General features: G+C 40.9%; 1 protein-coding gene across 3 annotated transcripts in view; it reads right to left on the minus strand.

Moving 5' to 3' along the window:
- MAN1A2 (mannosidase alpha class 1A member 2) overlaps positions 1-10,094 on the minus strand; it is a 124,171-nt gene extending 114,077 nt beyond the window's left edge. Inside the window, exon 1 of one of the 3 annotated variants that reach the window (XM_037135143.2) lies at positions 8,840-10,094. In XM_037135143.2, coding sequence (XP_036991038.1) covers positions 8,840-9,141 — 302 coding nt within the window. In that variant the 5' untranslated portion in view covers positions 9,142-10,094. Of the gene's footprint in view, positions 1-8,793 lie in introns of all 3 variants that reach the window. The other 2 variants (XM_037135142.2, XM_037135144.2) reach the window with 2 other exon arrangements.
- Positions 10,095-12,879: the final 2,785 nt, after the last annotated feature.

Consider the following 12,879-nt stretch of genomic DNA (forward strand, 5'->3'; position numbering starts at 1 on the left):
AGTCTTATATAAGTGAAGAGATGTAATTGTTAATGAGGCACAAAAATGACACTTGGAAATACTTTTGAAAATACACCTATTACCTTCAGTCTGGTATATAAAATATTCAACAAATTTTACTTTTAAACTTATGAAAAACAAAAATGTACAAGACAGCATTTCATTCATTTACTTTTTAAGTTGGTACAGATTTCATTATATAAATAACCACATATGGTAGTCTCCCCTTATCCACAGGAGATATATTCCAAAACCCTAGTGGATGCCTGAGACTGCAGAGAGTACCAAACTCTACAAATATTATGATTTTTCCTATACACGCATACCTTTTCACTTAAAGAAAGCATGCAGTGGCTTCAATTTGGCATAACTGAATTGTCAGCATCACTACTCTTTTGCTTTGGGGCATCATGTAAAATAAGGGTGACTTGAACATAAACATCACAATACCAGGACCATTTGATAACTGGAGGAGCTACTAAGTGACTAACACACAGGTAGTGTGTATAAAGCGTGGACACATGGGACAAAGGGATGATTCACTTCCCAGAAGATACAGACTGAGACGGAATGGGATTTCACCACACTACTCGGAATGGTGAACAATTTAAAACTTATGAACTGTTTATTTCTGAAATTTCCCATTTAATATTTTTTGACTATGGTTGTCCACAGGTAACTGAAACCACAAATGGCAAAACCATGGACAAGTGGGGAAAGGGTTTACTGTAATATATATAAATGAATTATAGTCATTTATTAATTTTTTTTAAATCTCAATTTTTATATATAAAAGTAACCCTGGCTGGGCCGCTCAGCTGGTGTGTCAGCCTGTAACCAAAAAGCTGCAGGTTCAATACCCATTCAGGACACACACTAGGTTCCGGGTTTGATCCCAGTGCGGGGTGGGGGGGGGGGCCCTATTGGGAGGCAGCCAACTGACCAGTGTTTCTCTTTCTCTCTCTGGCCCCTCCCTCCCTTTCCTCCCGTTTCCCTCCTCTTCTCCCTTTCTCTTTAAAATCAATTAACATATACTTGCATGGGGATTTTTTTTAAGGCACTGCTAATTCTATTTAGAATACATTTTATTTTCCTAGTACTTGTGATGTCTTGAACTAAATTACTGTGCATTCTCTGGATTCCTATTTCATAAAATTACTCGCAGTTCATATGTATGAGCTGGAAGGAATCTTTAAAGATGCATTCAATTTCTTCATTTTATAAATAAGGCACAGGGAGGTTAATAGCTTATCTAAATGGACTCCAACAAGTAAAGACAATGCTGAAACTAGAGCCTCTATTCTCGACATTGAGCACAATGTACTTTTAAATATACAATGGTGCTTTCCTTCTGGACTACATAAAATTCCAAGGTTGATCACTGGAATGAAGGCCCTTTGAAGATTTTTCTTTATCACAAATTCTAAAACCCAATGTTCAAATAAATCTCTAGTACGTTCTTCATGATAGCTGTGTTCTAAAAGAAAAAAATTCCAGTAAAAAAATAGATGGCAATCGAGATACACTTTTATGACTGAATGATGACAATTATGGAAAATCAAAGTAGCAAAATGATTGCCCTAGCCAATAAATATGTAGAGTCAGTCCAAAGATTTTTATAATTTTCAGACGATAGTAAACATAACCTTTGCCCAATTGATCAATTACATTAATGTTTACCATGCACTACTGAAAAAGATGTTTGGCTTCTGTGGTACCACTTTCCATCTTTTGTATGGTCTACATTTTAGGTACCCATATTGTAAAAATGAGATTAGTAATACCAAAGTTTCAGATCTGATGTGAAGACTAATGGTTAAACATGTGAAAAACACTCATCACATGCTCTTTGTTTTCTTTCTTTTTTCCTAAACAAGGAGAAATTCAATGTAAGGGTATGCAAAATATCTTAGATACATTCACAGGAACAAGTATGCTGTAGATAGGGTCAAACCAAATTATTCTCTAACTTTTAAAACTGTTTGTTATAAACGGCCTTTATTGAAACTGTGTCCTTCTCACTGTCAGACGCCATTCCTCCTACTCCAGCGTTCTTCTCTCAGTTCTTCCTTGCGCTCTGCTAATACCTTCTCTTATGGAAATTGTCACCTTGCCATGGACATCATTTACTCGATAGGTGTTCACTTTTACTAAGGACATTTCAAGCACTGGCGATATAAGAAAGACAGTCATTTGTCCTCAAGGAGCTCATCGTGTTCTATTGGAAGAAACAGGTAAGTGTGCAAAAATAACCATAAATCTGTAATCAGAGATAATACACGAGAAAGATAAAAGTACATAGGAAAAAGGCTACCTAGAGGCAGGAGAGGTAGAAGAATAAATCTATATGCGAATTTGGGCAATCCCAGCTGTTAATGGATAAATTAATATTAACAAGAACCATGTAGATCAGAGAACACTATTAGGAAATAAGATTAAATGTATATTGCTCAAAGTAATTTCGAGCATGGTTTTATAACAAATAATTATAAAAATAACATCTAATTTTAAACTGCATGCTATAGGGGCTTACATAATTAAAATAAGTCTATGTTAATAATTTGGAAGGAATATTCTGAGACTGTGTGTTTGATCCTTTAATAAGAAAAGTCCAAAAGAAGTATTAATAAATAAGAGTAAATAAACATTTCATAGCCCTAGAACACTTCTTATAAGGCCCCAGAGAAATTCTGAAAAGGCTAATAGAGTTTTTAAAGCAAGTAAATTAATGCTTGAATAAATTTTATTTCCTTAAAACATTTAACTTCATCCAATAAATACTGTTCATCTATTAACATTCAACTTGTGAGGCATTTTACCATATGTCATTTCCTAGAACTTCCAACACTTACTGATCAACAGAAAAATCAGGACTTTTACCTTGGCATTCTGCATTTTGACCATACCATACTAATGCTTTATTCATTTCTGAGAAGACTGAAAAACATTCTGATGATCAGTGATTTTATAATGCTGAACTAAAAACAGAAGCAAAACCACTGTCACTTCGCTTAGGATCAAAATTAGGTTTTAAAGAATATACACAATGTCATCTGGTGAGCAGCCCCAAAATACAGCTTCTTCCAAATAACTATTAATACTCTGGAAAGATGATGAAAATAATAAAAATTCAGCCTATCAAAGAAGAGACATCATGTCAGTCTGAAAGAACTGTTTACTAACTTATAAGCATACCTAGAATACACAGAACACCAAGCCTTACCTCACCAAACAAAAAATGCCCCCAAATTACTACCTTATCCCAATTGTAATTTATCTCAGAGACCAAGCAAGGGTCTCTTGCAATGAGAAAATGAGACAAGAGGCTCCCTGCAGTCACAGCAAAATTCAACCTGCCTTTCCCTGCAGTCTCTTCCCAGTTCTTGACTTACTATCTAACCAACCAGGCTCTTGTGAAAGCAGCTCCTGGAGCACAGGGGAAATAAAGTGCATGGGAATGAAAAATTGCATTCCAGGTGGTAAGGGACGAGACAAAAAAATCTCAGTAGCTGCCCATGCTGCCAATTAATTGTACTCTGAATTTGGGAATGACATGAAACCTACTCCATCACCAAAACAACTGAGAGGACGAAAGACTGTACCATCATAGTGAAATAGAAAACACAGACTGAGAGCTGTGCAAATCAACTGACCAAATCCACAGCTGAAAAAGGTATTCGCTCAATATATAAGTAGACAAAAAGAAGCAATAAAGGCATCTATATCACAGACCTACCTTAGTCACATCTGAGTAAAGAGAACTAGGAAAAATAGCCAATGAGGAGAAATATACTACAAGGCCAAGTTCAGCAGACTTACAGGATAAAATGATGTAACCTCCCCAAAACAGGAGCAGAAAGCACTAAGTATAAGAACAGGTAGGGGAAAAAAGAATGGAAGAAGGATAAGAAAAGAAACTTTAAATCACAACAGTGAGATTTTATATCTCTAATTTTACAAGAAACAGCAAAACTGAATCAAGCAAAAAATACAAATCGTGACATGAAAAACTCGAGCAGCTCTCACTAAATATGCTGCAATTTGAACTAGCCACATTTCAATTTTAATAGTCACATTTCACTAATAACTACCATACTGGCCAACACAGGTTCAGAGTGATTATGTCCAGTTCAATGTCACACAGATACTTAGTAGAAGCAAGGGGCAACGTTAGGCCCTTCTAGCTCCTAAGCCTATGTTCTTTCTGTTTGAGTAAATAATCAGAAATTAACATACGCCTAACCCTCAAGTATTCAATTCACCCTAACAAAATCCTGACTAATGGATGAAACTTGCTGACAATTCACATAAGTATTTAAAAAACAAAACAAAACTACAAAGCCCATTTATATTAATACCATTACATAAAACGAGTGTTAATTTTTTAAAAATGAAAGAAATCAATAAGTAAAATTTTAATTAGGTCTATTATATAGAGAAACTATGAACAGAATAATTCATGTGTATCAATATGTATTTTTAACAACATTCATGTGTATTATAACATGTTTTGATTACTTTAAAATCACAGTTGCTAAAAATGACTATCATCAACACCAAACTGCACACTTCATGATTATCATCTGGAAGGTATGAACTAAATTATTTATAAACCACTAAACAGAAGAGAACATACAGGTTTTCTGATGAAAATATTTTATCTTAAATTCATGTAACATCAATTACATAAATCTAATCTTTAGTGTGTTTTTCCATTAGCATTTAGTCCCCTTATGCTCCCTTCCCCCAGCAATCACAAGTACATATATCTAAATAGAATTAAATATCATATATTTCTTAGTAACCCACAGCCATGACACCCAGAAACTAGTTATCCTGGACTCCTTGTACAATAGCCCCCATATTCAATCAAGCACCAAGTCTGTGAAACAATAGTTGAACAGCTCTTGAATCAACAACCACTTCCTTCCACTAATTTTTTTTTCCTTTACTATCACCACTGTGGTATAAGTCAATAATATCCTGTGACCTAGAACCTCTTAACTGATTTCGCTGCATCTCCTGCTCCTCTCCAATCCAGTGTTTACACTGCAACCCAAGCAATTCATTTTTTAAAATTTCTCAATAATTAAGTCATTCCCTTGCTTTAATGAAAACTCTTCAATGACTTCCCATAGAAACACTTTAGTACAAACTCTCCAGGATACCGCCTAGAGATTGCGAACTCAACAATGCCCAGGGTAAATACTGATTCATTAGCCCTGACCAGTGTGGCTTGGTTGGTTGGGCATCGATCCCGCAAAGTGAAAGGTTGCCCATGGATTTCTGGTCAGGGCACATGCCTGGGTTGCTGGTTGGGCCAAGGGTCAGGGGCATCAGCGAGAGGCAACTGATCCAAGTTTCTCTCACTCTCTTTCTCCTTCCCTTTCCCTCTCCCTAATAAACAAATAAATAAAAATCTTTTAAAAATATATTGATTCATTACATTTACTTCTCTGGCAACTTAATTGAGTGGCATAAAGTGAGGAGCACATGTCCCTCCAGAGACAGCAGCTGCTACCCAGATTCAACCAAGAGCCACCCTCTGAAAAATCAAACCTGGGTGTCACCATAACCTCTAATTTTTCAGGAGAAATCAGAATTCCTGACTTTTACATGAAATCCCCTGATATGTGAATGCAGGCAGCTACCTCAAACTTTTTAAACAATAAGGAGGCCAAATCTGATCTCCCTTCTAATCTCTTCACCTAGGACCCCACTCCAATCTGTACATCAGCCATACTGAACATTTCTCAAGTCCTTCATGATGCCAAGTGTTTTTTTAACCTAAAGGCTCACACACATTGGTGTCCTTTCCCCACACCTCTACTTCACTCAGAGATCTCCTACTTGTTCTCAGTGTCGGAGCCATCGCTTCCTCAAGGAGGTCTTCCCTGTTCCGATGCCACCAAATCCCCCACCTCCACACAGGGGCCTCCACAGGCTAAATTACACCACGTGTGCTCTGACAGCACCGAGAACAACTTCTTAAGGCTCATCACACCTCAAAAATAAATTTACTCATTTAATGCACATCATCCCCCTAGATGGTCCATCAAAGCAGGGTCTGACCACAGTAGACACACAGTACACACTTGTTGCTACCTAGTTTGGTTATACAATGTTCCTTTGGACAGTAAGATTCTGACATGCTTTTAAAATATTAATCTGTACCCAACTTTTCAGAAACATGTACAGGTAAGAAGACTGTACATTCAGAAACATTTAAAGGTAAGAAGACTCAGAATTAAAATACTCAATTAAAACTATAATCATTGATAATAATAATTGCTTTTATTGAGCATTTACTAAATGCTAGCAACTATGTAAAGAACTTTGCATGAATGATCTCAGTCAGTATAACAATCTGTAAAGTATCAATGGATGCCACTGTCATCCAGAGGAAGCAACTTAGGTATAAAGTTAAAAAATTTGCTCAAGAGCATAATTCTAATCAGTAACAAAGTAGTGTATGAATCCAGATAGCCTAACTCCAGAGCTTAAGCACTTAACTAACATAATAAACAGAGCTTAAGCACTTAACTAATACAATAAACTAATTCATTAATAAAGAAAAGCCAATTCAAAAAGTATCCCTTAAATACTATGAATAAGAAATAATGGGTCCTGGCTTGTAGACTCAGTGGACTGAATGCTGGCCTGTGAACCAAAGGGTCCCAGGTTCGATACCCAGTCCTGGCACATGCCTGAGTTGTGGGCCAGCTCCTTGGTTGAGGGCGTGTGAGAGGCAATCAATTAATGTTTCTCTCTCCTTTTCTCCCTTAAAATAAATACATAAAATACTTTTAAGATAATGGCCATGATTTAACTTACCCTCATCCCTCTATCCTGCACTTTTCTCCATACATACAAAATTAAATTATCAATTTATATTTTCCAAATTAAGAAAGTTTTTTTGACCCACCCCCAAATTAGGTATGATCTTAGAACCAACTATTTCTGTTAAAATGCTATTTTCTGAATTATTTTTAAATAAGTTAATGTTAACTGGATTTGATGTTTTATGCCTTATGTTTGAACTTACTGTTTGAATGATCTATAATTTGAAGTGTACTTCATTGCTCAAATTACAAGAATTCTTATCACTACAGCCTATGTTTTCAGATATGGCTAAGAAACAACTGATAACATACTAAGCAAATATAAAAACAACTGGTAAGACCCAGAAATTTATGCTCAGAGATTCCTCAATACCTGAACTCTATTTGAATTATTGCTTTTCAGAACTCAGGAACCAGACAGATTTCAATAAATTCTCATTTATATCACTTGCTACTCAGACCCTCACTACCTAAAACTAAGGATTTGGCTCGCTTATTACCCCTTGCTATCCGAATTCAATAATCAATCTCTCACTGCAAACTCAGGAACCCAATAGTTCTGGACAGCAATACACAAGCACAGGTGCTCACAGGCTATATAAATTTCAGAACTCTTATTTAAGAGATTTGAGTAGGCTTTTAAAAACCTGCATTTTAAAAACGTGATACTTTAAAAATATCTGTATTTTCATTCGAATTTTAAATCTTAATTCCACTTAACTGAGAATACTTCTATGTGACGGTTTTTAAACTAGAAGGTTAAATATATATAAACCTATATATTTTCAACTTTTAGACCACACTTAAAATATAGGGGAAACTGCTTAGCATTATTTAATGTTAACTGCTTAACATTAAATAATGTTAATGCACATACATCAAAGACCTCAAAAAAATTTTTTCAACTACTTATCATAGCTTATATAAATGCCATGGGAAATAAGATTTTCAAGGAAAACAAGTTCTTTCAGTGTTAATTTTCAGCAACATATTTCACAGACCACATTAGATTTTTCTTGAAGTCACAAAGAGCAAAGGGCAAAATAAAAAAACAAATACAAAAGAGTATAGAAGTTGAAAATGATGGCTTCCAAAATAATTCCAAAAATTCCAAAATAATTTAGTTACAAAAGAATGGCATGAAACAATGTTAGAACTATTCCATAAGGTTTAGCCAAAAGTAAAAGAACCGGCAAGGAAATAATAAATTAACAAGACTGAGGAAAAAAGAAAAAAACAGTTCTCACTACAACAGTGCATTTTCCCAAGTATTTAACTTGGGCTCACATTTGAACCTAAGCTTTCTCCAAAACCTCCTGCTTGATAATAAATTAAAACTAATGTCAACTGAAAACAATTCAAGTACATGACTTTTATCACATACTCGAAATTATTTTAAGAAACAGAGAAAAGAAGGGAAAGATTTAGCAGATTAAAAAAGGTGCAGGTTTAAGAAAAGTAAACTACTTTCCCAAACTCTTCTTTTGATACTAATTACATAGATGACTTCAAAATATTGTGACCAGAGCTCCCAGTTTATCCTAATCTGGCCAAACTCTCCCTAGAACTAGCGCACTTCAGATTTGGTGATTTGAAAGAATGTGAACCCTTTAACAGACGATCTTCTAATACTTACTTGACAACCCCACAGGAGCTGTCAGGATTCAATATACCTATTTCACTGGTGGCACAACGACTGAACGCAACGCCTTCCTAATAAATGAAGGCACGGCAATATGGCACTCTTTCTTTAGGTCACCTCCGGACACAAATGTTTCTCCCATATAAAACGAAGGAACTGGACTTTAGATCGGGCTCTAGGGACCCTTTCAGTCTATGGTTCTACTAAGCCAGTTTTGAAATGTCTCAGGGCTCGGAAAATTACATTTTACTGCAGGGGGTGGGGGGTGGGGGTGGGGGCAAAAGAGATATCTGATGCAATGAACCATACCTTGCTCTGCCAAATGTTAATACCAGAACTTCTGAAATAAACAAACCTGTGTCTATGTTCATCGGGTCCATGAATCAGGAAGGCTCCAGGGTTTTTAGCCCCTTTGTTGGCATCTACGTGAGGAATTAACACATCTTCCAAACCCAGATCAAAGCGTTTGTGTTTTGAAGAGTCTGGAAGGAAGAAGAATGCCCCAAAACACAGGGTGATGAAGGCACTTAGAATCAGAAGGAGGATAAACTTCTCGGAAAGTCTCAGGGTAGCCCTGTGATGTGGGAACGAAGGCGGCCCCAAGTTCAGGGGTGGTATCCTTCGTCCAGACAGGGGCAGCAGGGCTGGGGTAGTCATCGTTTACGCTCTTGGACAGAATATTTTATAAAGTTGTCATCTTACATCAAATGTACAATACATTGAACAGTCTTCAAAACCTTGGCAAGAATGGGGAAATTCAATTTTTCTCCTCGTAAAGGACTGCTGTGCTTTTTAACAGGGCACGTCTTCCATGCTTGTCCAATTACACTCAGAAACGTGTGTGGCCCCCCAGACGATCACTAGTTTCTGTCCTGTGGTATCTTCTTTGCCATTTGGCTTTCAGGACTCCATCGAGGTTCTTGAAAGTGTCCTTCTCATTCCTAAGGGTGGATCAGGCAACACCGCAGAAAAGATGCAAGGTGGGTTCTTCCATTCCTGCACCCCAGTGGATGCTCCAGCGTGGCCTCCCGCCCCCGAAGGGGGACTGGCCAGATCCGAGGAGTTGTACAAGGTTCCTTTCACCTCCTCTTCTGCTTCGATTCCAGAACCGCTCAACCGCAGTGATGGAAAAATCAGGGGCTCCTCGGAAGCCGGCCAACAGGGAGGGCGGTCTCCCACCTCCTCAGTAAGACCCAGCGGCGGCGCTGGGCGAAGTGGCGGAAGGTCCCGGACGCTCGCGCCTCCCGACGCTGCCCCCTGGCTCCCGGCTCCGGCCAGAGCTCCCGCGCTGCCCAATGGACGGCTGGCGCGAAGGGCATCCGCGTCCCAAGTACCAGCGCCCTCCCGGCCGCCGCCGCCGCGGCCGCTGTTGCTACCGCACGGCTCAGTCTGGGAGCGGAACTTCCTCCTCCGGCGGCCACTGAGAAGCCCCGGCGTGTGAGGGGGAGGGAGCGCGGGGCCGCCCCGCCGGCTCCTCCTCCTCCTCTTCCTCGCGGCCAGTGAAGTTAACCCCGGCGCCTGCCCCCGGAGCGAGGCCGCCGCTGCCCGCGCCGCGCCCGGTCGCGGTGACCGAGCCCCCGCGGCTCCGCGGCGTGGGGAGAAGCCGAGCCGCGGCCCCTCGGTCCAAGAGCCCGGGGCCGGCGCTTGCTCATTCCTCGCTCAGCTCTGGGGAGGAGGTGGCTCCGGGCGCGCGGGAGCAGCCGCGCCTCGGCGGGCAGTGGTCGGCCAGGCCGCGGACCGCCGTCCGGCCCGCCCCGTGCAGCCTCCGGTCCCTTGCAGCGGATCGCTTTGACGGCAGCTGCGGGAGAGGCGGCGCGTCCGCGCGGTACCTGGCTACGACCTAGTCCTCGCCCCTGCCGCCTAAGGCCCGCAGAGCGCCGCCCACCCGGGGACCGACACCCGTTAGGCACTAGCCGGAGAGGGAGCCTGGGGGCGGGGGGAGGGGGCGGCAGGGCGCGGGCTGGCCTGACGGCCGGGACTCGCGAGTGGGCGTCCCCGGGCGGTGGAGTGTGATGTGCGCGCGCACGCTCCCGGCCCCGCCGCCGCCCCTCCCCCGCCCCGCCGGGCCGCGCTCGGGCCTCGCGCGGCTGCGAGCTCCAGCGCCCGCGCGCCCCCGGAAGCGCCTGGCCTCCGCCGTCTGGGCGCGCCCGGGGAGAGACGGTGGCCCATCTGCGCTACGCTGGTAACTTCACCGGTGCCAAGCGCCCTGCTATCGCCAGCTTGGGGGATGGACCCGGCGTTTGGGCTAGAGGGTGGAGGCTCGGGTGGCGGAGCTTCCCCTGCAATTAAGGGTAACTGGAATTAAGGGGTCTGACAGCTAAGGTTTACCTTTAATCTTGCTGGGTGGAAGTCTTGTTTTAATTATAGACCAGTGTTCCTTAGGGCCCAACGACATGGTCTCAAACTTCTTCCTCGCAGGCCATCTGCACATAGTTGGGCACCAGAAGCTCTCAAGCCATCAATATTGAGCCCCAACCACGAGCCAGGCTCTGTTAAAAAATAAAATGGTGCCGCGGCCGGGTTGCTCAGTGGGTTGGAGCGTGGTCCCGCCAAGGTTGCGGATTTCATCTCCTGTCAGGGTGCATGCAACTAATGAATACATAAATAAGTGGAACAACAAATCTGATCTCTCTCCCCCGCTCCCTCCCTCTTTCCTCTCTCTCTAAAATCAATGACTAAATAACAATGTTTAAAATAAATAAAAATTAAATGGCAACCTTGCCCTTTTCATTGGATTTCCTTTCGGGCAGCTGACAGCAGCCTTCTCCTGGTGCTGTGTCTGGAAGATGTCATCTTCACACTCCTCACCACCACCCCTCCCATGAAAGAGATATTAAGTATTCATGAGGAGCAGCTGAAACCCGAAAACACAACAGTATTGTTTGAAATAAGGCTCAAAAGCAGTCTGGGTGGATTTTGTTACCTATAGTATTGAGAAGAACCACGTTGTAAATAAGTGGAAAAAATTTTCTGCTATACATATATTTTTTCTTCGAGATTGTGTTTTGTTTTGATATGATAAATTATCATCCCCTCTTCATATCCTTACTGATGATTGGGAATTGGAGAGGGGGCCCTTAAGTGGCAGGGAGGAGGGGGAGGGGAGGCTGGTCAGCCATAGGTTAAAAACAAGCAAAATATCCTCATGTTGATTGGCACAATGCAAAGTACATTCCAATCTACACTACTTCCAGAAGCTCTGCATATCTGACTACCTACCATGTGACAAAAGAAGTCATTGTCATGGACCCCGCTTTATCAAATCAAAGACATACAAATGTTAAGCGCCAGCACTCAAGTTCACCCACTCGGCCTGCGGTAGACTGCCCAATCCAAAGTGAGACTTCTGTTGGTGCTTGTGAAGAGCGCGTGTAGTAACTCACTGCCTTCTCAATGTGTCTTTAATAAATTGTCAGTTATATCAGTAGGTGTCTAATGCTGAGCCTCTCTGAAAGGAAAACATTTTGGAAAATAAATATTGACCTCTGAATGATATAGCAAGTTATATGACTCTTGAAAAGTCAATATTTTCTAGGTTAACACCGAACCACAAGGATACGTGAAAGCTGCCATCACCTAGTTAAGTGTGACTTACACAGGCTCAGCCTTTTAGCCGGTGGAGAGGGTTTGTATGGGCCCCTTCCATTTCCTCATCCTTGCCTGTTTTGCAAAATTCATTTTCCCTTCAGGAGAGTAAAAAACATTATTATTTAAATTTGGGGTGACTGCAAGATGTCCAAATGCAGTCTACAGTATAAGGCCATTGATGATGCTCTTAGTTACTGTATTATAGTCCTACACCAGCATCAAAAAGTATGGGGGGACTGTTGTCTTCTAGAGACTCAGTCTGAGTTAAGTGTTTTAGAAGAATCAGTACTTTCTTTAAAGGGAATTGCAAACTTATAAATTATGATTTACAAGGATATAAAAATGTGCATGTAAAAAGATCAAAAGGGACATTTGAAAAAATATTATAACTATTATGTTAAAGTTGCATATGATTTTCCCCATGGGTTCTGTTCGTTATTTTTATAATTAAATGAATAATTTTAAAGAAACTAGTACTTGAGAAAGTTGGGGTCAGATTTCAAATAGGTGGGCTCAGTTTTATCAAGCTGGACACATGAATGGGTCCTACCCAAGGGTCGTCAACAGAAAGCAGAGTTTACATGAAATAAATCAACCTTAGGGTCCCGCAGAAGGAAGGCCTGCTTGACTGTGGTTGGTAGGGTGATAATACAGGTGAAATAATTTATAGTTTCAATTTGAACATTTCACCTAAAATGTCACATAGTGTGCTTGAATGTGATATTGTTATGTCACAGAATTACATGCTTATATTTTGTGATGAAAAGGAACATTATTTGTGCTTGACCCTGTATATTCAACAGGGAA

The sequence above is a fragment of the Artibeus jamaicensis genome, unplaced genomic scaffold (genome assembly GCF_021234435.1).
Source record: "Artibeus jamaicensis isolate MK-2021 breed Jamaican fruit bat unplaced genomic scaffold, CSHL_Jam_final scaffold_1689, whole genome shotgun sequence".
NCBI classification, from domain to species: domain Eukaryota; kingdom Metazoa; phylum Chordata; class Mammalia; order Chiroptera; family Phyllostomidae; genus Artibeus; species Artibeus jamaicensis.